We start from the raw sequence: 27,201 nt of genomic DNA, 5'->3' as shown, positions 1-27,201 counted from the left end.
GAATACTCCATTTATTTAATAATGATGTAACTGTCTACTGAGGTCTTAAGGGAGTGTAATATTTCCCTCCCCCCACACTTGAACATTTTCAGGAAATGCAGAAATTGTGATTCTGAATAAATTCCAAAGAAGTCAAATTAAAAAGTTTCCCTTCTCTCCAAACTGCAATTCACTGTGGAAATGAAAGCAAACATGCCACCATAAAAACACAAGGCATCCAATCGACAATTGAACAAATCTTTATTCATGGACAGTCGTTCCATATTTTAACAAGGCTTGCACACACACACACACACACACACGCCTGGAGAGTGGTTTGAATCTGTCCTAAGTTCCAAAGGCGGGCCGTTACAGCAGAGAAATGAACAGTTAATTACAAAATTACTTTGTTGCTCTTTACAACGTTTAACTTCACCCTTAACCTGGATCATTAGAACACACTTCAGAAGAGTTATACTATTTACACAGATACCTTATTTACACAGACAGGACACACAAGGCTTAATCTACATTCTCATAGTGCTTGAAGGTTGAACGATACTCCATTTCTTGCAGAGGGGTTTGCGGGGGATTATCGAAATGTTCACTCCGTGAGGGAGGCCACGTACAGTCATCACACCCAACAACACCCGTTTTATTAGAAGACCTGAGCCAAACACCACAAACAAAAGAGAACGCAAATCAAATAGAAAGATTTTTCTTTTTATATAGATTAGTTTTATCCGTATTATCAACCTCCCACATTGTTATGACATAAACTGTGTTACAACACTCTCGCCTGGCCTCACCGAGTGGTTAGCGTTGTAAAATCAAAGCACTTCCAAGACCATTTTCCGAGGAAATGGCGGCCATCTGTTACAAAGAGCTTTTAGGCACATCTTTCCAGTGCTGCGCTTTGAAATGAAGGCTCTGTACTCTGAGTGGCTGTGGCTTTCTGTGCCTCGTGAAATGAAATAAGAGGTCACCAGCCATCAGTACAGCTACTCAAAACAGAACAGGCAAGCTAATAAGACACCATTACGTTCTTTTACTTTTATATTTTAAATTTCTCTGTGCATGGTTAGGAAAAGCTATGTCTGTCTTTCTCACGCACAAGGGAGAGACTTCACTGTTGATTTCCGTATCATATAAGCATAGTGAAACCGAAGCAGATGGGTCATGTGACAACAAGGGGTCCAAAGTCCGAGCTGCTTTCACGCCGCTTGTGTTCAATACGTCAGCGGGAGAGTTTCCAGTGTGGTCTAAACCGAAACAGTGTTTGCGCATGACTCTAAATGTAGAACCGAAGACGTCGATTCGTCACCCGAAGGTGCCTACACCACCCCTTCGATGAAGCCCGTCTCCAGGTGAACGATTAGCATTCTCAGGAAGGACATCTCCTTGCGCGTGTTCTCGAAGATGATCCGCGGGTCGTCCGATTGGCACCGCAGGCAGTTGGGCGCCATCACCATGGCCAGGTTGTTCACGTCCATCTTGGTTATAGCCACGTTGGATGGCTGAGCGAAGACCTGGAGATAACCAGGACACAAGGAGAGTCAGAGAGAGCGAGGCCGAGTGTACAGGCCGACCCTTGACCTGCAGCGAACAACAGATGAGTCACTCAACCAGAGCTTAAATATATCCTCTTTAATTGGTTTAACATTTTGAAGGGAGGTTTGGTTTTAATATATATATATAAGACATTTTAGTAATACATTAACGCAGTAAAATATTAATGTTGATTACGGTTGAAATGCACTTAAGTCGCTTTGGATATAAGCGTCAGCTAAATGACATGTAATGTAATGTCGTTTACAACAATCTACGCAGATGGAAGTGTGTAATAAACAAACATCGTCGTGGGCTCCCTGCCGTTACTTCACCGGTTTGCGAAAGTCGCGAGCGGTGAAAATAAAGCGTGCTTTTTGTAACTGTTCGGTTCGAAAGACAACAGAAAGCAAGCTGGAGGGTCTATAAAAGGTTTCTATTTAACTAAAACCATTGGAAAGTCAATTTGTTTATTCAATTTAGTTCCTGTAATCTTATTATTGTTGTCGCCATTGGCAGTAATTTCCTTGCTTTTAGGGCCAAATAAAACATATAATATATTAATATACAAATAAGTGTGTGTGTGTGTGTATTGACACCTGGGTGGGGGGAATTGTTTATCAACATGCTGGTTACCTGCAGGAAGTGGATGAAGTAGCAGAGCACCAGTCGGTTGAGCTCAGGCAAAGACTGAACCACAGCGATGGCCGCCACTGGGTCGTCACAGTTGCTGACACACTGCTTGTAGAAGTTCATGGGGATGAGAGGTTCCTCCAGCTCTCGATACCACAGCTTCATCAGAGAGGCTGAACGAGACAGAGGTACGCTTAGTATTGGTGTCAACGTGCATCGTAAACACAAGCCATATTGATCCAAGGGATTTTTCTTTTTTTAATTCTGCCTTTTGATCTCAATATTCTACTTTAAAAAAAAAAAAAAATTCATATATATATATTTGAACAGTTTACTGAAAGCAGTAGAAAGGCAGACCGGAGCACATTTTGATATTGTTGTCATGATATTCGAATCCATGCGCCCTCACCAGGAACGTTAGGATCGGAGAGATTCTCGGGGATTCTCCACTGGTCTACCTGGAGCTTCAGGGCGTTCACTTCATCAATGTCCCCAGGCACTCTGAAAAAAGGAACCCAAACAGTTACCTTCAGTGGCCACAAGAGGGACCTCAACCTCCACACGCAGTGCAAGCCCTGTGGCCAATCCCTTACTCGTGTTCACCCAATTGGCTTCAAATGCGGCCCAGTGGCTGAAAGCGCTCTGTTCTTTGTTTGTAGTACCTCTTTGGAGCAAATAGAAAACAGATTCTCAGGGAGATCCGAATCTGGCACCCTTGGCGAAAGAGGGGACACTTTTCCAAAACAAGTCAAGATGTGACATTTGCCGGAGAAAAAAAAAAAAAAAAAAAGACTTCACAAACTCACTGCTGCATAATTCCCACGTGCTTGTCATCTTAAGCAGCAACGTAAACACACATTAGGAAGTATCAAATTCAACAGCACTGGTCTCTGGGAGCAAAGCCGGGCTGTGTTTGTTCGGCTGTCCGCTGTGTGTACTGTACACACTCGGAAATACGGTGATACAGGAGACCACACGCACACTTGTTTATGCACACAGAAAAGCACATACAGTACAGAAAGACACCCCCCGCCCCCCCTCTCTGCCCGCTGTATTTGCAGGGACTCCTCCTCTTTCACTTTGCTCATGTCGAGGCGTCCAAGTCCGAGTTAAGGTCCGCCTCACCTGAAGATGCCCTCCGTCTGAGCCCCGCCGAGGGCCAGGACGTACTGGGAAAGCTGAACCTGCACCCAGGGCAACTTCCTGTCGGGGAAGAGCTCGCTCTGCCTCTCCATCACCTCCTCCAAAGAGCTGCCGAACAGGGAGGGAGTGACGATGGCCCGCCTGCTGTGGTCGATCTCCTCCAAGGTGGGCTTACGAAGACCCTGGAGCGGTGAGGAAAGGAGAGAGATTTAGTACCTGTGTGTGTGTGTGTGTGTGTGTGTCAAGGAGTATGATACTGGTCATGCCTGGGTATCCAGCTGCTACCACTATGACGGGCTTTGTGTTTATGTCTCTACCTGTGACTGTGTCAGCGGGCCTGTAATTATGCGTCTCTGTGGCGGTACCTCGGGTGACTCACGTGCCAAATCGCGCTTCTCAATCTGATGTGTCCCTTCTTATTTTTTACCATGTGAAGGGTTCGCATTTTACTCCCCCTTCTTTATCCTTTTTTTTGACTCACCTTTTTGCCTCCGGTGATCGCCACCTTCTGCAGCTTCCGATAGCAGAACTTGGCATATGTGCTGATAGGCAGACCTGTAGGGCGACAGAGGAGAGGGAAAGACTGAGACCGAGTATTTCTTCCGGACTGAGAGTCACACACAAATAAATGTTTGAAATTCTTTCCCACAAACATGAAAATCGCTGGTTTATTTTCTTCCCACCAATGTAACGTGGCGTATGAGAGACAGGCAGGCGGTGGTAACTGGAGAGGCATGTTGACGGTGGCACTCTGGCATATGGGGATTAGAGCAGGCTCGGCTAAACTGTCAGGCTGAGGGAAGATTTACTACTGCTGCTGAACAAAAGCAGCAGAGACAAGATCCGGCCTGCACATCTAACCTCCAGGTGATTCATCAGCCTACAGAGACATGAAGCGCTCCAAAGACAATGATGAGCACAGAGGCCGCCTGTCTGCTACCTGCCCTTTGTAGCTACTACAGGATCCGGATCCATTTCGGGAGAGGAGCAATGTGCTTTTAGCACTTGGGATGTCCTTTGTGGGACCTGCCCGCTTTCCTGAAAGGGTTAAGAGACGCTGTACACTTCTAGCTCTCGAGCAACTGGGAAGCTAACAGAAAACCCTGATTGTTGGGTCAGGGTGGGTCACCCTGATTCCAGGTCCCAGACTCCACCACAGCAGTTACCAGAACCAGTTGGAAACCCCCTCAGATGAGGTTTTTTTTCCCCCCAAAAAGGTAACAAATACTTTCCACCATCATGTTTAATCTACAGCTCAAGATTTATGGCAAACAGGTGACTCCCAGTCCAATCTGGCCGAATCGGACTATAATTATGTCAAACTAGATCTCTTGCTCCGGTGAGAAAGAGTTTAAACCACACCGGTGGGGTATTTTTAAAATCCATGGGTTCCATGGCATGAAAACAACAACAACAACAACAACAACAACAACCAGGCAACCAAAGCCCAGGAGAACTGGGAGTTCATTAGGAGCTTGAGTGTACCGTACTGAACTGAGGACACCCCGACACCTGTCTGCACGTGCGCTCCACCAACAGAAGCACAGAGCCATTAAAGGATGTCGACGAGACCACTGTAGTCTCATCCTGGGGACTGTTTATGTGACGAGTCAACAATAAAACACATTTCCCGGGCCCCAAGCCCAAAAGGAGTCCTTTTCCATTCCAGGACCCGGTCTGTCCTGAAAAAGAGGCCCAGAGATTGCACATGTGACTCATTGCTCATTGCTCATGTCAAATACAATGTATGCGTCCCAGCTCCTCAAACCAGCAAGCAAACAGCAGCTCTCGTTATGCTGAGTTTTTATTTTGCACTTTTTTTTTTTCATCCTTGCTCACTTTCAGCAAGATTCCTTTCCCCCAAAGACCTTTAGAATTAATCAGAAAACATTCGGTGGGCTCTCTCTGGCCTCTGAGTCAGTCTGAATCACTGGGGTACAATGTGCGAGGCCGTTGTGTCTGCTGTGAGATGATTGGGCTTCTCTCTGGTGACTCCGCGCCGCTCTAATGAGGGCAGAGGCCGATGAGTAGGTATCCTTTTAAGTGGGTGTGGGCCACGCGTGTGGCCAGAGAGAGGCCACTGCGATGACTCACAGTGTGGTCTATTGTGTGCAGAGAGAACACTCTCTCAAATTCTCATCCTACATATGGCTTTTTTTTATTTCAGGCCAACTTTCTGTTAAACCCATTCATAGGGTCGCAAGTACATCAGCATGTGCTCATCCGGGCAAACTCCAATTTTCCATTGCACTCAAGATTGGTCACTCTACAGGGAGCAACACCGTAGACTTGTAATGGCTTACACGGCTTTACACTATGGACAGTTTTTGAAGAAAGTAGAAAAACATCTTCGGGAGTTAGTCCAGCCTCTGTCAAACATATGAACTTGTAAAAATGGGATCCGCTGTTCTTTCAGTTGTACTTTGTAACAGAGGACAAACGATTTACCTTCTTCCACATCCGTATTCTGTTTCCTCTTCTTTCTGGACTTTGAATTCTTCTTCAGCTTCAGTTCCTGCTGCTCCAATATGAACTGAGTCACTGTGAAACAGAAGATAAGACAGTTAGACAAACGCTGTTTCCAAAAAAGGTACCCGGGCTTCCTCTCAGGATCACAACAGATGAGTCGAAACATGAAGCAAAGCGGAGAGTGGAACTGAAATGTGAATGAAATTTGAAAGTGAATCTCTCAGTCCTGCGTAAGCAAAATGCAGGGAAGTACGGAAGAAAGAAAGTGGACCCACCGTGTTGCTCAGTCTGAGACTCACATTTGTTGTCGCTCGCGGGCTCCGTGTGTCTCTGGATGTAACCCTCCAGGTAGCAGCGGAACTTGGGAGAGGGGGCGAAGAACGCCATGCTGACCGCCATCAGCTCCCAGCCCGCCGCCAGGCTCTCGGGGGTGGCGTTTCCCGTGGTCTGCCTCACCAGCTGCACGTACAGCTCGTCCCGCAGCCCTGGCATGTCCCAGCACTTGGTGACGATGAGGAGGGCGCAGTGGCGGCGGTCCAGGCGCGACGGCCGGTCCCCCATGTAGGCCTGCACCAGCTTGAACATCTCGCAGGCCTCCTTCCTGACGGCCCGGTTGCTGGTGACCAGCATGGGCTTCTTGATGGACCCGCGGTTCCACGACAGCATGTTGGCGATGGAGACGCGCCGGCGGAACAGGCCCTGCGTGTGCATGTTGAGGTGCTTGCTGGCCCAGTCCTCCATGCCCGTGTCGGGAGGCGGGGGCTGCCGCAGGGTGGCGTAGCAGAGCTGGTAGGAGGATCCCCTCGTTCTGCTGCCCGCCCCGTCGCCCCCCTCACTGGTGTCGTGGGTGGCGGGCCGGTGAGGACCCAGGGAAGCGGTGCGCCCGTCCGTCATGCCTTTCTTCCTGCTCTCCAGCTGAGCCTGCAGTTCAAGGGTGCCCTCCTGTTGGAGGGGGGGACAAGAGGTGGACATGAGATGGTGAGAAGGTACGAGAAGAGGGGGGTGAGGCAAGAGTACGGCAGGGGTACAAATTCTGTGTCGGGTGTGTGTGTGTGTGTGTGTGTGTCTTCACAGTGTAAGACTGCCTTCCACCGACCGAGCTCTGCAGTGGTGAGGTTTGGGGGATTTGTTGCGGGAGCAACACATTAATTTGCTGATGCCAAAAAAAAAAAAAATCTCTCCCTGTAATCCGCAAGAACCGCAGCTTCAGGAGCAGGTGACCAGCTCATGGCTTCGCTGTCTTTACCCGTACCCACGCACACACACACACACACACACACACACACACACCCCTTCCCCCCAGAAAGCAGAAGCTTAGTTCTACGGCTCCCTGGCATACCTGTGGTGGAGTTTAAGCCTGTAAGGAGCACCATCAAACTCCCTTAATAGAGAAAGCTTGTAACCCGATATATGCTCCGCAGTTCCAGTTTACAAATGGGACATAAAACTCTTTTTCAATGAGCCCCTGATGTATTATGGAGCGCATAAACGCCAGACAAGCTGGACTTTACATTTTGGTTTCTCAATGAAATGGGGCAGAAGTGAGGTTGTGTCTTTACCTCTTTTTTAAGAAAAACAAGAAACGAGTTGTAAACTCAAGAAGATCAAATGCAACAAAGCCCATGTTTAACTGTACAACGGGAACGTAAACTTCTTTTTTTGGTAAATTACACTGTTTGAGATTGCTTCCAGATGCGAAAGCCCAGAATTAACCTTCATTCATAGTATGAACTGAAGCATAGCATTCAAACTGGAAAACACTCACAGCGTTCGAATGATGAATAATTCATGTTTCTTTTTGGAAATGGACAGTTTCAGTGGGCCAGTTCAAAAGGTCGTTCAGCAGGAACAGAATGTTCAAATATGGAAATAGAGAGCCGCTCATACATAGCTAGTCATAATCTGGGAGTGTGTGTGTGATATAACAGCAGGTCTGAGGAACATTCCAGGACAGTCTTAGGGGGCCCGCTCAGTGCTCCTTGGCTGTTGTTTGCCATGCTTAAGCTACGGTGGTACCAGCCCGCCTCCTCCTCCTCCTCCCCCTCCTCATCATCATCTAACGGCCAAGCCGGGGCCATATGGGCCGCAGCGGCCCTCCTTCCTGACCGAGGGAAGCCATGTCCTGAATCTCTCTGGTCTGGCATGGGCCCCTGATGCCCCGAGCCCCGAGAACTGTGCGAGGATACGGTACCTGCCGTGTAAGGCAGATGGACGGTGGAAAGAGGATGACAGGTAATGCTGGGATGGTTGCCATGACAGTCAGCAGTGTGCCCAGCACCGCCCAATGTCCTGGGGACATTTACAGACTCAAGATTGGAACGCAAAAAAGGCATTAAGCACAAAATGTGCCCCGTGTTTTCTTTAAAAGAGACGGGTTAGGCCTTCCGCATTCATTCCGAGGCTGCCTGTGGAACCAGACATTCATCGCTGTAGTTGAAACAACAACAATGTAATGTGGCGGTATGGGTGTGGCTTTGTTGCAAGAGGGGGATTTGGAGATTCATGATTAAAAGTAGTAGATTTTGAAACGGACTCCACTTAAATAAATCGTTTTTCTGTCTTTAAATCATGTGCCTCTTTTATGAGCCTCCATGTCACTCTTTGTGTTTCAGTGCACCGCAGTGTCAAAATATATCCCATAATAACACAGTCAAGCTTAGAATCTGACAGGAAAGTATCATAATTGGATTAGCTACAGCGTTTTTTGCCGTATGCGACACACACACACACACGCACGCACACACACACATACCTGTGAGGGCGGCCCTGGGGTCTCTGGAGATGACAGGCTGACTTGGCTGTTCACACTCATCTCCAAGGTGTCCACCTTTTCATAGGTCCTCTTCTGCCTCCCTGGCATCTCCAGGGGCGTCAGCGCAGGGTTGCCGTGGTTACCTGCCCTACTGAGTGACCGGGAAGCCCCAGGGAGCTCCTCCCGCGAAGCAGACCTGCTGGCCGACCCCCCTCCTCCGTACCACCTTAGCGAGTCGGCAGGGGAGCGCGTCCGGGCTGCAACAACCCTCTCCCCGATCTCCGGGTCCAGCCCGGCTCTCACCTCCCTCATGGTGTTAGAGCGACTCACCACCTCCCTCATCTCGGCCATGAGCCTCTCGTTGAGGGCGCTCAGCTCCCCGCTGCTGCCCACCGACCCCGGCCTGCCTCCTGCCCCACCGCCGGCTCCCACCCTCCTGCGGGTCTTCCTTCTCAGACTCGGAGAGGGACCGGTGGAGTAACCAGAGTCTTGATAGTTTGCCGTGGCCTGGGGGGTCGAGGACTGGAGGTCCTGCGAGGCCTGGCTGCTTTGCCTGCTGTGTCGTGCATCCATGGCGCGTTGGACGGTGGCCTCAAGGACCCGCCAGTTCTGCTTCTTGTCCAGTGTACTTGGGCCCGGGGTCCCGGGCTCTCTGTCTTTCAACAGAGAGCCCCGGGCTTGGGGCAAAGAGTGGGCCTGGGGATGGGGCTGAGGATGTGGCTGCGCCAGGACAGGGTCCTGCCTGGAGGTGGGGGAAGGGGTGCGCGCGGGCACAGGAGAGCCGGACAGCAGCCCCTGTTTAGGGTCCACGTTGATCATGTGCTTGATGCACTCCAGACCAGCTGGGCTGTAGTCAGAGGCGGACGGGTTCCTCCTGTGTCTGGACCCTGGATGAGAAGAAGCGGGGGGCTGGAGTTGTCTGGGTTTTTGGAGGCTGTGGGTAGGTGTCAGGCGAGACAGAGGATGTGAATTGTAGAGGTGCGCCCCCTCCACCTCCATGTCCGTCGGGGGTTCATCGTATATGGGACACTCGGAAACTGGCTCGTCGTAGATTGGGGTAGTGCAACCATAATGGGGGGAGACGGGGCACGGTGTGCTGGTCTGAGACCTGTGCAGGAGTGGGCTGGGATGGCTGCCCTCCGATGTCACCAAACAGAAGCTGCCATTGCTGGCTTTTCTCAGGTGGTGGGCCTGACGTGCGTCGGCGGCCGTTTTGCCAGAAGGGGCCGTTTTATATCCCTGAGGAGAGTTTGAGAGCCCCCCCTGGGGCTTGATGGTGTTCGGGTGCAGGGTGAAGGTGTTGGGTTTGCCGTGGGCACTGTGCTGGAGGTGCTGCTGCTGCTGCTGGGAAGCTGGGATGGGCTGGCTACGACTCATGCTGTTCACCTTCACCAACATGGCCGCCTTAGAACCAGGGGCAGGCTGCCACCTTTGAGAGGCGTCCCTAAAAATAGAGAGAAAACACCAGCAGAATGAGATTTGACATCAGGGAAAACAAAGGAATATATACATAATATAAATAGTCGAAATAAGCAAAAGAAAGTCAACAGGCAGTGCCATGTAAGCAGCGTTATACCATCCACTCATGTACAGGCATTAAGCCATTCACTATCAGACCAATCTAAATCTGACAGTGTGAGAAAATGCGCAGCAATCCACAAATTCCTCTCCAAACAACTCAATTTTTAGTCTGGCAGTCAAAACCGCCGTGTCAAATTCAAAACAATGACTACAGTGTGTGTTGTGCATAAATATATAGAATACACCTCCGTGAAACTCAGCCCCAGCATGTGGGACTGGATCTGGAGCACATACATGGGTGAGAAAACGAAGTCTCTGAAGTAACGGTTCAATCAGCCTGCCATTGGATTTAACTTTCGGATAGCAAGCCCACATGAGTAAAAGCCACATGAAAAGAGGTCGATCTTGGGGAAGTCAGAAGTGCAGTAGTTCACAGCTGAGAGTCTCTTCGCTCGGGTCCAAAGGTTAATTTGTCTCCTTTTGGTTGAGTGGCTGGGCGAACCTAGCGGCCCACTGCTAATCCCAGGAACGTAAAACAATCTGCCATCAGTCCGGTCACGCTGCTCTGCTCGGCTGCCCTGCACTCGCCTGTCTTATCATAATCACTCCCCAACCCCCCCCTCTTTTTTTCTTTCTTGTTCCTGATCAAAAACCAAGAAGTGTGTCTAAGAATGGCCCGCTGGCCTGTGCCATGATGCCATGACGCAGCTGAGGCTCGGTAGACTTCCCCTATTAGTCAAAAGGTCCAACAGGTAGTCTTAATGCGTTCGAGGGCAGCCAAAGGAGACTTACCTTCCTGCCCTCCCTCCAACCCGCTTCTTAACATCCACTGGGGTAATTAATTAGATCTAAGCGGATCCCCTTCTGTCCTTTGTGAATCCAAACAAAAATACGGATCAGCGTCAAGCCAGAGGAAAGAGTTCTTAGCAGAGAGTCGAGCTGTAACGGCAGAAAGAGGACTCAGAGGGAGGGAGGAAGAGGCGGAGTAACCCCCCCTCCCCTCACTACATCTCTCTGGAACAATGCTAAAAACAATTCCCCAGAGGTCCTCTAGCCAAGGGTAAACTTCCTCCAGTCCTCCTAGCTGCAGCTCGTCATGCTCGCTCTGTGTCGGCCCCCGTCTATAGAGTGAGTCACACCCCTCTCAGCGGTTTGAATATAAACAGCCACCCCATCTCCCAATGGTCCCACGCAGTCCGCATCCAGTCAGGACCTAGAAACAGCTGGATCTCAGCCACCTGGCACAGCACCAGGCCTGCCGTGAGCTACGCTACGCTGTGAACGCTCCAGGCCACCACATCCACGCCCCCCCCCACACACACACACACACACGTGTGAACAACTGGAAACTTCTGACGGACAGGATTCACCCCAAACCACCACTATTTAGTAGTTACGAGCAAGTGTGAGTGGTTACACTGTGTTTAGAAGGGGGGGGGGCGGGGGTAAACATGAGAAGCCAATGTTTGTACTCTTTGAAGCAGTGTATGCTTTCTCACTCTCAAGCGGAAGGAGGTGATTCAAATGCTCCAAAATCATTCCCACCTGAACATCCGAGCGTTTCACGCCGGTTTGCTACGGCAAGAGCGGCTCACACTTGAAAAACCAAGGCGTTGCTTTTGATTGGACGGCCAAGCGGACCACCAACAACAAATCAAACCTTGTTGATCACACGTCGAACAATCTGGGGCCCATGTCATGGCCGACTGAATCTTTCTTCCCGTGTTCCTGGTGGGTGGGTGATGTACGTTATGAGGACTGACCCCGAGATAGAAGGGACCACTACTTCCTGTCGGAGGAAGCCCTCTGGAGGGTCGTGGAGAGGGCTTCCCTGTATCCAACGCAAACAGGAAATGCTGCATGTGCTGTTCACACACAGCTCCCAAGGCGGAAGTGTCATAGGGAGCTTATGAACAGATTTACAAAAAGTTTCAGTCTGCCGACCATTGTCCAGCAAAGTCTAGCATGTGCAAATTATGTTGGCTGGCCTTTGCGGAAAGTGGACCTGGAGCCAAATCCAACTAGTAAGGCTTTACAGTGTCTTCAGTCTCTTACCAAACGTCTCTAATCCCATTACACTACTAGAACAACACTCGCATATCAGTAAACACCAGGTCAACCAAATGAAGTGTGATTACAAACCCTGAACCGAAAGAGGGACAAGGACAGCACAATGGTGAGAAAACCGCAACAGGCAGACAGCCGGGAGACAATTGGTGGGGGTTAGCAGAGGGGGGGGGGAGGACAACAGAGCCAGGGAGACAAGAAAGGAAGGGTGTGAGCATGTGTAAATGAGAAGGGGTGGGGATTAGTCGTGGGAGAGTGCAGCGAGGGAACGAGCGGGAAAAATGGCATTCCTCAGGGCTCATCCGGGGGGTGGGGGGGCTCTGTGGCAGTGCGGGGAGCCTCACACAATGCATGGCTTGGCCATCGTCATGGAGACACCTCCGACAACAACGGCAACAGAATGCGAGTGAGGATGGGGCAGAGAAACAGAAAGGCTCTTACGTAACACTGCAATGCCCTGGACTTTATTCAACCCACAGGAAAAGTTGTTTAGCAAGGGTGGTGTGTGTTGCCTGCCAGTAGCACGCCTGTGAATGTTAGCTGAAGGTGGGTGTCATGGACACCAATTCGTCACAGGGGTTGAAAGGAAACATGATCATTATCGCTGGGAGTGTTAATTCCTCATCCGATTTTTCTGAAAAATCAGAGATGAACTTCATTCCAAACCGCTCAAGCGCACGTGATTAGAAACACGACACACATGCACGAACCTATCATGCATGCACGAACCGCCCTTAATTCAGAGCCTGAAGCTAGCATGCGAGAGCTTTTAGAAGATGGCAAAAACTGAAATGAAATGAAGTTAAGAGGCCCTTAGGAAACCAACGGGGTAATCGGATTGGCCTCTGGGGCGGCAAATCAATTTAACAGTCAGCAAATCTCTATTAGTCTCAGCAGCTCTGGTGTCTCACACCCACAAACAGTCCCAGATACCTTGGTCACTGTTTCTAATATTGCCGCGGTCGGGGCGTCTCAATGACCAACTAAATATACTGTGGGGACCTTGCTGTCAGCAGATGTTCGGTCTCTTCTTACGTTCCTGCCTGGAATAACTGAAGTTGAAAAAGCCATCAGCTGAGTCACTTTGGCGGAGAGGGATAGGGCTTTGGAAGTTCTTACACCCCTTGGGAATGGAGGGGTCTGAAAAACAGGGGTTATTATTAACAGGACGGGAAGAGGAAATGGGGTCGCACAGGCCAAGCCTCTGCTGCACAAACACCTCCGAGCACAAACCAATGGGATCACTGGAATCCAGTAGAGGAAGGAAACTGGAAAGACAAAAGATGATTTGCTGAGGGCAACGTTGAATTCAATTTGCCAGACGCACATTTCGTTCTTACTTAAGTGTATCATAAAAATATCAAGCAGGAGAAAGAAATTACATTTAGGGCTCCAATGTGCCCCGCTGCTTCCTGTTGGGGCCCCTCCAGTGAGCCAGCTGTCCCGCAACAGCTGAACTGATGCACCTCCTTCCTATGAGCCAAGATGTCTACCAGTTGTGCGTGTCTGTGGCTCCCACAGCCAGACTGAACTGGGCTGGGCCACAGGACAGCCACTAAGAAGGGACAGGATGAGAACAAACCCCACTGAATTCCAGAGGGACTCCGCCTCTGGAAAGGTCAAAGTGCACCTGAAGTCCTAGGGAAGGGAACACGCCATTTGGATGACACAAATACAACTGGACAGCACGCGCAACAGTCCCATGTGTCAAAGATGTGATCAGGGATACAAAAGAGCGTTAAAAAAAAAAACTACAAGATATGCAACAATAATTAACAACACCAAAATGCGAGCGGACACCCTGGAAGCAGCACCTTGAGGAATACCATGTCGGCATGTAGCGAGTCAGCTGACCTGGCCTGAGAAGTGAGGCCCCCCTCACATGTGGTGTCACTAGTTCTCCATGGGAACACAGAGATATGGCACCTCACCACAGCAGCGGACTGAGAAGTTGACTGTAAAAGCTGCATTTCTTTGGTTTGGATACAGAGGTCATAAAACTGGGCCATCTCTGAAAACAGTGACCGAAGTGCGCAGGCACATCCTGTGAAACATTTTTTTGCTGCAAAGGAAAATTAAATATAGGGAGACTTAAAACACCACCTGGAAAGGTCTGATGGAGCGTACCACACCGGGAACTCGTATTCACAGCGTGCGTAAAGATTTTGCGGCGGGAGATGAAAATCAGTCGAGGCGTGTACTTTTGGAGTTAACAGGCAGGCAATGTGTGACTCATTAACAACCTGACAAACTTCAACTCCCCCATACGCCCCCTTTTTCCTAAATAAACCCACGGGTGATATCTCCGACATGACTCCCAGCCACAGTGCACGAGGGGGGGGCTTCTTATAAAAGTTTAATGAAAAAGAAAAAAACTTGCCCTAAAAAGATAGAAAAAAAGATTTTTTTTTTCATTTCTGACAACAGTTTCATCAGACCCTTTTGGGTCTAGTCCGACTAAAACCACACTAAACGTTTAACACATTTATGACAATTAAAGCCAACTTTTCCCCTCTTTAAGTAAGAGCACATAAAGCAGTAATATTTTTAAAAGCTACAGAAAGCCAGTCAATCAGGAAAAGCAAGTTGTCAGGGTCCAATGTGCGCTGAGGTTGAATGCTGGTGCTGTGTGATTACGGGGTAAATGAGAGGGAACACAAGTTATTTGGTGTTCTTCTCCATTCAGCATACCTAGGCATGCTGCTGAGAGGATCTCTGTTGACCGTAGGGGGGAGGGGGGTGGACTGGGTTTAAGTAGGAACCTTTGTTCCTTTTAGTTCTTTATACGTCCCCAGGCCGGCCCATAAGACAAAAGGGTGGTGTGACCCTGTTGTGAACCACCTCGAGTCACTTCTGGGTTGTCTTGACACCAGTCATGTGTCCTCAGCAAACCTTTAACATCCACTCAAACTCAGCGGGCCCCCTGTAGTTAGAAAGCTCAGTGGAGAGGAGCCTGCACACGGCGAAGAACTCGCACCGTCTACGGTGAAATCCCACACAGACGTTATCTGCGCGATGATAACACACAGGCATGGAAAGAGAGTTTGCCTCAGTTTCCTGTGCCCAGAAACACATGTGTCTGACAGGTTTGCACCACGGAGACCACGCAGGGTCAAAGTACCCAGAGATTCCCAGGACGCGTGATAAGACTCGGGGAATGAGTAACAGATTTGGCCCTCAAGGCCTCCAAAAGTGTCCTTCTATAATGATGACCACAGTCAAATGCAAAGAGATTAACAAAGACAGGGAGAGACAGGAAGCTGAGAATAACACTGAGGCTGTGTTGTGTGGAAACTCGTCTATCTGCAATGGACAGATTTATTTATTAATAGACCAAAACAAAAGGGAAACTGCCGTTGGAAGAACTGGGATTGTCCCATCTCCACAAAGGACAGCGTTGTTTTTCACAAAAGGACATAAGTGAATAGCATTTAGAGTCCAAAAAAAAGGAAGAATAAAAGAACGCGTGACGACATGTCTAAAAAGCTCAGACGTTCAAACACAACACAAAGGAACTGTAAAACGCTGACAACGGCATAACTATGGAACGAGAGTTATGAGCGGCAGTGGCATGATAAAAAGACAATAGGAAGGGGATATTCACCATGAAAACCCCCCAACACTCCCGTGTTATGGGTGGGACAGAACAATTAGCAAAACCGCTGCGACTACTTCTAACTCCAAACTCTCCCCAGCTCGTACCCCTGCGTCCTTGTCATTATCCAAATGGAGGAAAACAAGCACGCTTGTTTTCCTCCATTTGGAGCCGTCGCATTCCACCGTCTCTGTGCATTTTGGGCTGGGCTCTAATTACCTGCTAAGAGATGGTGAGCATATGGAGGGGCCAAATGGCTATAGGGTATCAAGCCTCTGTGTGCTAAAGACCCCTCCCCTGAGGAACACAGCTGGCCATTGTTTTAAGGGAGCACGTAAAAGGCTCTGGGAGGGGTTGAATCAAATTGGGGCAAAGTGGGACCCTACGGGGGGCCGGGGAGGAGGGGGCGGTGGACACACACACACACACACACACACACACACACAGTGTCATTCAACAGCTGTGGCTGACCAATTAGTCCCACACACTCCCCCTCGATCTAAACATAATCCCAAAGGATCTGAGGGGTCAGAAGAGGGACCTCCTGAGGGCCAAGTTGAGGGAGACAAGGAGAGCGGAGAGGAACCGGAGAGCCAAAGTTGCCATGAGGGAGCCTCTGTAAAGCAGCAGGGTTCGCCTTGTTTATGCACAGCTGGAATGTAGCGGTTCTGCATGCGGACAACACACTCTCTCTCTCTCACTCTCTCTCACATGCCTCTTTAAGCTCCCTCTCGCCCATCAGAGGCGTTTCGGTCCTTTAACGGCCCGGGGCCCTCGATTTGCTTTCGGAAAAATAAATGAGCGATGCGGAGCAGGGCTGGTGGGGGGCACAGAGGAGGGCACTGAGACGGTCTTGGTGCGGCCCCGTGCCAGGGGAAACAGAAGTGGCATGTCTGGAATCTGGCTCCGCGGGAAGTGACGGTGGTTTGGACGGGGCCTCACTGCCAAGCACATGATGGGCTCTCTGAATGACTTACTGTGATGAGCGGTTCTGCACCAGTAACCCTAGCGTTGGGAGAGGAAAGGACGGGGCAGGGGGGGTACAAATGTCTTGCTGAGCAGTATATCTGACCGGTCTCCCCATTTGGCAACAATTTGCTGAAACGGCTGAGCACGGTTCACAGGCGATGGTACGGAGAACGGAAATTTAAAAAAGGTGTCTGAGTGGTCTAAAGTCAAAATAATCCTAAGAATTCTCTCTGCAGAAGCATTTGAAAGTCATTATGGCTCACTATGCCACATGTTGTGATCACTATCACCATTCCTAAACGTTTCTGCCCGCAACTCTACCCGCTATCAAGCACGACCTCCTTTCCCAGCTTTGCTGTAGAGGCTACCGCCGGGTCCGACCACTCCTACCTCTGCTGGTCTTTGCTGCCGTCCGTGCTGTTCTCGGCACTGCTCCCGTCCCCCTGCGATCTGCTGTCTACTGCCGGGTCCAGCTCGGGCTCACTAGCCTCATCGCCGGGCTCCGGAGCCCCGGGGCAGTCTCTGTCCCGCTCGGGCTGAGGCGTGAAGCGCCCCTGGCTGCCGGCGCTGCCGACGCTGCCCGCGGTGCCGACGCTGCCGTGGGGGGGGCGGTCCCCGGACCGCTTGGCCTCACCGCGACGTCTCATGGCCTGCAGCTGGGAGAGGGGCACTATGTCGGCCCCCTGGGGTCGGTGCCAGACCGTGCGGCGCCCGGTGGAGTTGTAGTAGTAGAAGCGGCCGCTTTGGGAGTCGAAGAGCTCCCACCACTGGTTTCCGTCTGCCTGGCGGACAGGAACGCCTGAGGGGGGGTCCCAGCCACACTCGCCGGTGGTCAAGTTCACATACATGCGCTCGCGGGAGCGGGGCTCCAGGATCTCCACCCAGTCAGAGCTGAATGAGAAGAAACAAGGCAAAAGTATTAACAGAGACACTAACTGGATGACTGGCTGCTGTGTTGTGTTGTACCAACCAGCTCGAACAAGCAGTAAACAACTCACACTGTGCGACAGACTGAGGGGCCCGACAACGGCCATATGGAGAGAGTCTCAATGTTTTTGTCACCTACGCGCATCCTTCTGCACGTTAGTATGCGTAATCTCTTTGGTAGGCAAAAACGCTGCCGGGGGTGATGGTGTGTTTTCCTAAATAAGGGGACAGGTGGACGGACTCAGCGAGACACCAGGCATGGAGTCAGCAGGGGCCAAAGATGGCCACTAACGCAACAGAAAAACCCTCAAGCTTAACTGCAAACAAAGTGACAACGGCCAGCGCACCATAACAAGCACACACAGACCAAATAAGAGATGGCCCATGTTCCAAAAAAGAGATAGATTGAAACAACCCAGTTAGCAGGAAAGTAGATATGCAGAAAGGGGGGAGAAGTATTATATGCAACTAGAGCATGAACTTCAGCGAAATATTAGGACGCTGTGTAAAACAAAAGTGTGTGTGGCAGCCTGCAATTGAATGATAGTGCCCCATATAACAGGCACGTGCTGTAGCTACCTACATAAAATCAAGGTCAATACAGGCGTCCTGAAAAATAAGTGAGGAATGCTGTCATCCAGGTCATGCTACTCTTCAGCGGGCTCCATTTGTTTCCTTTGATCTAGTTCCCTGATGCAGGCCTCAACTGTGCCAGCAAATCCATGTGGGAACAGGAAGACTACCAGCAGCCAACGAGAGTCCTCGCCCAGGTCTCAGACACAGTAGACGTTGAGATCAGAGCAGGAGAAAGGACTCCAAATAGAAATTACCACGCTGATTACTCTCTCTCATACTACTTGAGGGTTCTGGCAAGGTTATGTCATTTCTCTTAAGGATCCTACCCAGCATCTTTGAGGTAGGAATTAAAGTCACAACAATCCGACATAGGTTTTGGATATACTTTCCCAGCCTCCTGAGTACAGAGAAGCCCTTTCTTCTCCCTGTCACGGTTGCTTGGGACAGGGAGCCCGCTGTCCGGGCTACCTGTGATGATCAGAGACGGGCCGCGAAAGCTTGGCATGGATAAGAGTGCCCAGCATGTCCACCACGTTTACCCACGTTGGTTTCTCACGTGCCTGCACAATCAAATCCTGGCGGGTGCAAGCCAGGGCTCCGGAATGGAAACGAGAGAGGGAGCGCCAGCCAGGTCGGCCAGGGTTACAATGTCGTCGCCGTGACGACAACTCGCTGGGTTCGACAGCTGTTGTCTTTTGTTAAGCGTAAAGAGTGACTTTGACCCACTTGCTCTTAAAGTGTCGATCTATAGTACCGGCCTCTCCATAGACTGATTTAACAGTCAGGTGAACATGGAGAGGATATGGGAGCTTTTGACATGCTGTCTTCCCATGTGTCCCATGTGCTCTATGCTGGGAAGCCATCTGGTCCAAGCCTTCACACAGAGCATGCAGCCCTGACCCTACTGGACTGGACTCCTATACGAAGGGTGGGTTCATTCTGTATTTTGAACAAACAAATTGTTATAGTGTCAAAAAAAATGTGTGTTGAATTTGTGTTGCACGGGTCTTTTCAATGCAGCAGAATAGTGTTCACAGAGGGAGGACAATGAGCCCCGGCCATCAGAAGTTTACAGACCGATTAGATTCGCAATACTTCACGGGAAGGAAGCCTCGCAAATAATTGGCCATTCAAAGCAGGGGCCAAACAGTCAATACCACCCCACACATACCACAGCCTGCATCCTTTCACTGCTCCCAGCTTTCAAAAAGGAGGCCTTCTCACCCGGAGGAACCAATCTCTCCAAGCTGCCTTCCTAGTTGTGCACATCTGCGTTTGTCAGCACGTCTCTCTGCAAATGCAGCGCTCGTATCGGCATACAGACGAACCAAAACCTGAAAAAATGAACTCGAGGTGACACAGAGCCGAGGCTGTATGTCCCCCCCCAAAAAATGTCCCGGCTGGAAACCAGGGTTTAAGGGGGTCACCTGTGGAGGCCATGGCTGAGGGGTTGAGCAGCATGGGGCGTCCCGGCTGCATGGGGGCCGTTCCCTCTGGGTAAATAAACAGCAGAGAGCGAGCCGGCTGGGCTCTGTTGACACGACCAGATAAGCAGGAAGACAGGCCGGTGGGCTGTACGTGAATTCCTGGAACATCCCTTTTGGGGGAGTAGTCAAACAACAGGAGTGATGTCCGTCACATGGTTTTGCCTGACAGAGCGGCTTGTCCTCTGCAGGATGTACCACGGCTGAGAAAATGAAAAGTGGAATAATCTCCATCTTGACTACACACATTCCTCTCACTAGTGTGCGGTGGACAGAGACCACGCTAGTTGTGTCTGCTGAGAGGTCGCTGACTGTGTTCACTGTGCAAATGAACTACTGCTCAGCTTTAGGCAACTCCCCGGGCACAGAAAGGAAGACTTCAAATAACTGAGGCAGCCCGCCACGTGCTTCTGATGTTCATAAATGGTTTGGAATGCAGTTTGCCGAAGCTCAGCAAAGCACAACTCCAGCAAGAATGTTTTATATTTAACTAATATTAACTTATTACACATACACACACACACACACACACGCAACTGAGGCAGCTGATTCACGTCTGGGGACACTCAGTTTAATTGAAGCAGACTTACAGTGTTTTTCGACCACTACAGGGGTTTTCGTGGTGCTACAACAGAGCGTGATTGCCTTCAGTTGAGGAGTAGGATTTCACAGGTTATTGTCATTAGCTTAAACTTATAGTTAAAGGAATTCACACCCATTTTTCAGCTAACCTACATTGTTCTCAGGGAGTTTATTGTTAACCTGGGAACAATTCTAGCACAGCTTTGTAAATCTAGTATGGAATACTATGTCCTCTTTGCTCTTGTGTGTAATAACACACTCTCCCATGGCGTGCAGCGGCTTTGTCTCCCACTTGGGTCAATGAGGATGCTTCAGCTTCAAAGTGTAAAAAAAGAAAATGAAAGATCTCCACAAACAGACCTGCCACATGCACACACACGCAGACATGCACAAAACAGCACACCTTCTTAATCACCTAGTTCGTTACTCCCATTCCCAATGTGCCAAAGGTCTCCCTCTGAAGAAAGAAACAAAACAATTTACAGTAAGCTCCAAAAATAACTAACTGAGAGCCGTTTCCCAGAGTGAGGGAAACAACAGACTATAGCTCATGGAATCTGCCCCATTGTTCAAAGCCAAAGTCTAAATGGCCTTTCTCCCAGTGGTGGAAAACAGGACTGGACAATACGCTCAGTAGAAAGAGGGCAGCGAGATGCCTTGTGTCGTTGACCGGCTTTGCATTTCAAACAAACTCAAATAGCAGCATGGTTGTTGATTTTGTCAAAGTAGAGAGAAAAAGATCTCTCTTTTCTTATGAGTAGAATAGAGTTTTGAACTGTGTTTCAGGAGATAATCTATAGCTGAAATGCAGCTCTGTGATTCAGTAATTTTTCTGTATAATTGATATAAAAATACACACACACACACACGCAAGTAAGTTGATGGACAAATCTGGTCAGCCTGATAAGCTCCCATTTAGCAATAAGGGCCGTCGTAAAGCAACCTCTAACCTTTAACCAACAACACACTATTCTGAGCTGTTGCTTGTGACCGGCCCTTGTGGGCCGAGGCAGGCCGGCTTCTCACACAAGGCCCGTCATTCACTTGGGAAACTTAGAACTCTGTTCAGCAGGCGCAGCAACAATGAACCCATGTGCTATTTAGAGACGTCAAGCATCCTTACTCCTTACAGATACTGGCCTTGAATTAAGTCATTTCTCAGTGAAGGGGAAAGAATTTAAACTCACCTAGAATTGCAACGACGAGAAACAAGAGATAAATTGCTCTGTCGGGGGCAAGCAGCGGCCTGCAACTCTATATAATAAGGAACAAGCCTTCAGCCGACTTCTGTTTGATTATGTATAAATCATGTGCAAAGTCTATTCAGCGCGGCTGCTAGGCAACCTTGCTTATCTAAATATTTTAAAACAAGAGCTGGGGACAGAGGACGACCACGGAGGGCTTGGCAGCAGCACCATCACTGCCTGGATTGTTCATCACAATCCAGGCAGTGAAAGACAAGAGACAAAGTGAGAGTGGACCACTTGTGATCGGTCAGCCCGGGCCGCTGCGTTTCCACTGGACAGCGATGACACAAACGGCGTTTGATGGAGGCTAATCTTGTCCTCATCAGGAGCAGAACTTGAAAAAGGCGTTTGATTCCTGGAACCAAATGTTTCTGTGGTGACGTGACATGTAGGTCGTCTCTGTGCAGGACAGGTTACTAAAGACCCGCCCACTATCAGGGGGAGTGTGCACATGATAGAAAAAAAAACCCTGCACCTGTCGCACACACATTCTTTGGGCCTTTCGTTTCACACCTCTCGTTCCAGCAGTGTCACAGGGGTCAACGGTCGGGTAGGACAGGGATTCTTGGTCACTGTGTGTATGTGTGTCTTGTTCTTAATCAGAGCTTAATTAAAGCTAGAGCTCCGGGGCAGAATGCTGGGTGCTCGATCCCTGACCCACACCCCGGTCAGACTTTGTACAGCTTTACAGCTTTAGACCACTCTATGTTTATCCCTCTTCTGTGCAAGCTCTGAGGAGTACAGGCGATCAAAGGGGCTTGAAAAAGAGAAACCAACAGATAACGCCTGGGGATGATGGGTGAGACCTTGAAAACCTGCTGATATATTTAGGACCTGTGCCAAAACTGAGTCATCACAAAGAGGTTGCATGGAAGTTTCTTGGTGCATTGTAATGTGATTAGAATAGTAGTGGACATTTAAACTCATTTTTAGGAACCAGATAAATGGGAACGAGCTTCCCGGCTTTTCTCCTCCCCTTTCAGCAGCAGTTGTCAGTGTCCATTCCTCACTGGCGACATTGGCGAACAAGTTCAGGGGGTCGTCTTTCACGGCAAGACATGAGAGGCGCGGTAGAGCGGACCTCTGGAGAACCGAGCACAGGCTGCTGATTGCCGAGGAGGGAAGGAGAGGTAAAACACATTATTAAGGCCATCATGGGAGGAGAAAGAAAAAACCAAGGGAGAGGCGCGGGAGGGGGGAGTATCCAGAGCGCTCTCCTTTACCGGATTGTCCTCCAAAAGGCCTGCAGGGAATGGACGCTCACAAGCTGCGTACACTGGGTGTGACAGTTTTGAACAAACGGTGTACTCTCCCATGGTATGAAAGGAAAGTGTTGCATCATGGACGCATTGGCCTCCTGCTGCAGTAGTAAGGGGGCGGGAGATAAAGCGCAGCTTCTACATCGTCGAGGGAAACCACGCCTTTCTGCCCATTTCTGTTAAGTCGGATCTAATAACCCCCCGTCCACAATGTCTCAGTGATGATGAGTAAATATACTTCCAAAGGATTCTCTTCTGACTTGTAGTATCTAGAATCGACTGAGAACAGCACGATGTGTTGTGAGTTGTGAGTCAAAGTGACTGCACACTGCGAGGAAACCCCCCCCCCCCTCGCAGAAACCAGACAATCCAGTTTGGTCTGTGTGCAATATTTTGGGCATATACAAACTGTACAACAGGTAGATCTTGAATCTTTTCTGTCAATACTCTGTCTTTAGCAAGACGGACTCGGAAGGTCAAAGTTGACATTAACACACTGTTCGAATCCAAACGTCAGATTGCCCCAGATAGTTTTGCCCTTTTAGCCCGCATTCGTCAACAGTTTCTTGTCATTAATGAATCCGTAGGCTTGCTAGGAATAGACAGGATAGAAGGGTTATCTAGTTGACAGAAATGTCACGTCCATATGCATTTCAAAGCCTGTGCAACACGTCGTATTCTGAAGTCTGTGATCGATCCGGACAATGCTGACTTTTGTCAGATCAACAGGCAGACCTCATTCAACGAGAACTCTCTGTGGTGCCTCCAAACAGTGATGGGGGGGGGAAAAGAGACGGACTCAACCAATGAGAGTGGGAGGGGGAGGAGCTTGGGGCATGTATGCAAGGGTCTGGGGTGACCTGCTTTAACAGCTGCCATAATCCACAACTAGAGACTGTTTCCCCTTCTTTGTTGGCAGCCATCAGCCTGGACCTCACAAGGTCGTTGAGCCACCTTCAGAGAAGCTCGCCATTTCCCATGCTGCCCTCCAACTAGCGATTTTACACGGCCTCTGTGAACTAATTCCCCGTAGATGCCAAAATTCCCCAAACCGATTTTTCATGCGATGTGAGATAACATTGCCTACATGGTCCCCGGATTCCGGCAGAGTGCTTTAGTGTTGGCGGCCTCCAATGTTACTTCATATCCCGGCGCGGTGATCCGCCTACTAACTGGCCCGCAGAGAAACAGCGCTCTGTAATTTCTGTATGGAGCGTATTGTCCTGCCGCCCTCCCCTTCTCCGACAAATGCTGCAGCTTTCAGCAGAAAATGCTGGGAACTCTCGACACCCCCCCTCCTTTATTTTTTTTTTATTTTTTTACTGCTCTCCTGAACAGTCGCAGTCTATCTGAGCGACCACTCAGCAACAGGGGTCAATAAATGCCGTTGTTTTCTTTAGGGGTGAGACTGACCAAACAGGAGTCTCAGTCCTTGCCTTAAATCCTCCCCCTTTTTTTTGGTTGCACAGGGGGGACTTTTCGGGTCATATCTCTGGACTCTGGACGAGAGCAAACATGTGCAGGAGAGTCTGAGGACGGGATCTTTCTGTCCGGGACACCAGCTGTCGAAGCCGTAACAATGGGGCCACTTGTCCAAACAAGGGAAATGAATGAACCGATTAGGATGTAATTGTGCTTAATAACCCCCTCCCCAAGCTTTCATTGTCCAAACGCTATCTTGTCAGATCGTTCGGGGGTCATACACAAACCATGAAGACACATTCGGCCCGCCGGCCAGAACAACATTTACTGTTAGTATCCGACCTGGCTGTGTGCCACCAGTAGCAGTTTGTAACTTCAGAGTCTAATCCCAGAGCCGAATGCCCGGCTGAGGAGCCACACAGGAAAGACACGTCCGGATTGTCCTCCAGAAGAAGTGAAGGTGCAGACGGTGCTTTAGAGCACAGAGCAGCCTGGTGAAGATGTTAACGCTGGGGCTGTACGGGCCCCGGGGGGGGCGCCAGGGTGGATTATGATTTAGGAGGCAATATCAGGGGGATCAAGGGTGTAGGGAAAGACAAATATATCCTAACAACTGTGACACTGCATATGAGGAGACAAAATTTGATTTTTATCATTGTCCGTTCCAACTGTGTATGTTGACTTATGTGGTTTTGAAATGTGTGTCAAGCTTAATTTAGCTTTGCACTGACAGTTCACTATAATTACATAGAATGCTTTGGGAGCAGATTACTCATCCGTCCTTACAGTAGATCTGTTTGTGTGACCATCCCACGAGTTATTATCCCCGGTAATGCCAGTGAGTGATGATCAGCACTATTAGCACCAGGTGTAAGCAGTAAAACCAGGCTTCAATCTCTACAGAGGAGTTGAATGAAACGGGGAAATTACAGGTGCTATTGAATGTGTTTAACCAAATCAATGAAGCGCAATGGAGAAACATAACATCCGATGAAAAGTATGTGTGAAGAGTTTAAAGCGATGGCACCTGACTCAAATTTTAGTACAGAAAAAGGGGATAGAAAAATGATTTGAAGCTTTTTTTCTCAAATGTTGTTGTCCATTGTCCCATTGTCTTACTGTCTGTCCGATGTTATGCACCAACCGCCATGTCAAATTCCTTGTATGTCTAACATATTTTGGCAATAATAATAGTTATATTATTGTTATGTCGCAGCACACAACAACGCGTTTCAAAACCCCATCAACAGGCAAACAAACCTGTCCATTGTCAAAGCCTCTGTAGGACGGACATCCTGCCTCGTCCCTGTCAAAAGACAGAGGTCGGATTCAGCTCGTCTTTAGGGCAACGCTCCGCTTGTTGTCCGTCTACTTTTGTGACCCACCGGGGCAAACATTCGGACAGCGTCCTATTGTAATGCCTGCCCCCTCGCATTGACAAGCCAAGATAAATGGAGGAAATGTTTTAAGGAGGGAGCCACTGCCAATGGACCATTGTCCTGTCCCGGGAAGGCCCCGTCTGTGAAGTAGTGCCGGACAGATAAAGAGAAATTCAAACGTCTGCATAAAGCAACAGCTCGGCTTCCTCGTAAGCACCTGAGCTGGCAGACAGATGTCAAACCCGGCTGCACCCAGGAAGTCCAGTTCGGCCCGGTGTGCCAAACTAACCGCTGCAGGCTACCTACATGAATAACACCTGTCCGGACAGGTCGATTGTCCAAAAATACCCACGGCATACCATTAAACAGGAGGTGGTACAAGCATGTGGAGGAATCTTGGGACATCAAAGATACTCAAAACTTTATGTGGAGCCAGCAAGTTGGGTCTAAACTATACACCAGGAGCAGGACTGAAAAGCGGTTAAAGGACACTTTGAAAAGTAGCCTGTCCTCAGCAGCTTTAAATAGACAAGCAGGGCTAGAATCTTTTAAAGCAAACCATCTGCCCCTCGGAAAACCGATGAAAGCGTGACAGTTTTAACGCAGTAAAAGCAGATGCTGGAGGACTTCAACATGTGGAGATCAAACCGGCTGAGAGAGCCCCAGTTAACTTGCACCACTAAAAATGGGGGCAACAAATGGGCTTGTGGGACATTTGCCTCCCGTCTGGGTTCTTGGTCTCTTTAACCACAGCAAAGACATGGGATTGGGGGGGGGGGGAGAAAGAGAATAAAGAACAATCCCCCCCGGCCTCCCTCCGGCTACACATAGTGTGGCTTTGATGGAAATACTAAATGGGAGTAGGAGAAGTTTACTTAAAAGTGTCAAACGTCTCTCGTGGTTTCCCGAGCCAACTTCCAACGTTAGATGCTCGCGAGCTAAAACGAAGCGTTAGCGATAAAGTTACGTTCAGCTCTCCGGGACCGACACACGAGTCAAAAGTAAATTAACCATCGCAGTTTGAGATTATCGATCTATTATTTCATTTTCTCAACTATTTAGCATTACATTACACACACGCACGCACGCGCGCGCTGAAACAATGTCAGTAACGTGGTCCTGTTCTCGGCGGGCTGATAGCGAGGCGGCAGAGCTTTAGCTTTAGCTCACTTTCCCCACTTAAAAAAACGGTATCACTTTGACATTAAAAGAGCGGGTGGACCTACCTTGTACCGGCCATTTTCCTTCACATCGTAAACAAGGCGTAAACAAACGGGGGAAGCGGTGGTCTAGCCGGCGTCGGGATGAGGGTAAAGTTACGCGGCACACGGAGCGTACGCTGTGAGTCCGGGACGCTCCTCCGGCGGTGGATCCGATGTGGAGTCTCCGCCTTTGCGCGTTGGTCATAGGCTGGGATGGAGTGACCCCCGCCCCCCTCGGGTAGCCCGGTGGGGAGAGCAGCAAAGCAGCGATATCTTGTTTAGTCACGGGACTAGAAAAATATCTCATCTTTCTCTAAAAGTCCGTTGTCATATTTTGTATTATAACTGTTAAGGAGGCCGACACATTTTTTTTTTTTTTTTAAAGTAGGTCCATATTGTTAATTTGTAAAATAAATGCGCTACTCAAATAGTTTAACCTAACGTCGC

The 27,201-nt window shown here is 49.4% G+C and overlaps 1 protein-coding gene across 3 annotated transcripts; it reads right to left on the bottom strand.

The window, feature by feature from the left end:
• Positions 1-223: 223 nt before the first annotated feature.
• arhgap46a (Rho GTPase activating protein 46a) lies at positions 224-27,104 on the bottom strand. 3 transcript variants are annotated; one of them, XM_037490118.2, is made up of 10 exons: positions 26,779-27,104; positions 17,067-17,567; positions 8,525-9,968; positions 6,048-6,714; positions 5,752-5,844; positions 3,785-3,858; positions 3,286-3,485; positions 2,570-2,661; positions 2,164-2,333; positions 224-1,508 (listed from the first exon to the last, which is right to left on the bottom strand). In XM_037490118.2, the coding sequence occupies exons 1-10, from the start codon at positions 26,790-26,792 to the stop codon at positions 1,314-1,316; spliced, it is 3,450 nt and encodes a 1,149-aa protein (XP_037346015.1). In that variant the 5' UTR covers positions 26,793-27,104; the 3' UTR covers positions 224-1,313. The 3 variants fall into 3 exon arrangements, with proteins under 3 accessions (XP_037346015.1, XP_037346016.1, XP_037346017.1); XM_037490119.2 differs by having other exon boundaries at positions 6,072-6,714; XM_037490120.2 differs by lacking the exons at positions 17,067-17,567; positions 26,779-27,104 and adding an exon at positions 10,838-11,068.
• Between the last annotated feature and the right edge of the window lie 97 nt (positions 27,105-27,201).

Source organism: Pungitius pungitius, chromosome 8 (genome assembly GCF_949316345.1).
Source record: "Pungitius pungitius chromosome 8, fPunPun2.1, whole genome shotgun sequence".
NCBI classification, from domain to species: Eukaryota; Metazoa; Chordata; class Actinopteri; order Perciformes; family Gasterosteidae; genus Pungitius; species Pungitius pungitius.
Note: the sequence above shows the minus strand (reverse complement) of the source record. Positions and strands in the feature narration are given on the sequence as shown.

Bases quoted from the DNA above. Each gene is read 5' to 3' on its own strand.
- arhgap46a (XM_037490118.2), bottom strand. The intron at 5,845-6,047 runs GTGGGTCCACTT...TCTGTTTCACAG, and splicing joins GTCTCAGACTGAGCAACACG to TGACTCAGTTCATATTGGAG. The intron at 3,859-5,751 runs GTAAATCGTTTG...GTCGCCCTACAG, and splicing joins GAATACGGATGTGGAAGAAG to GTCTGCCTATCAGCACATAT.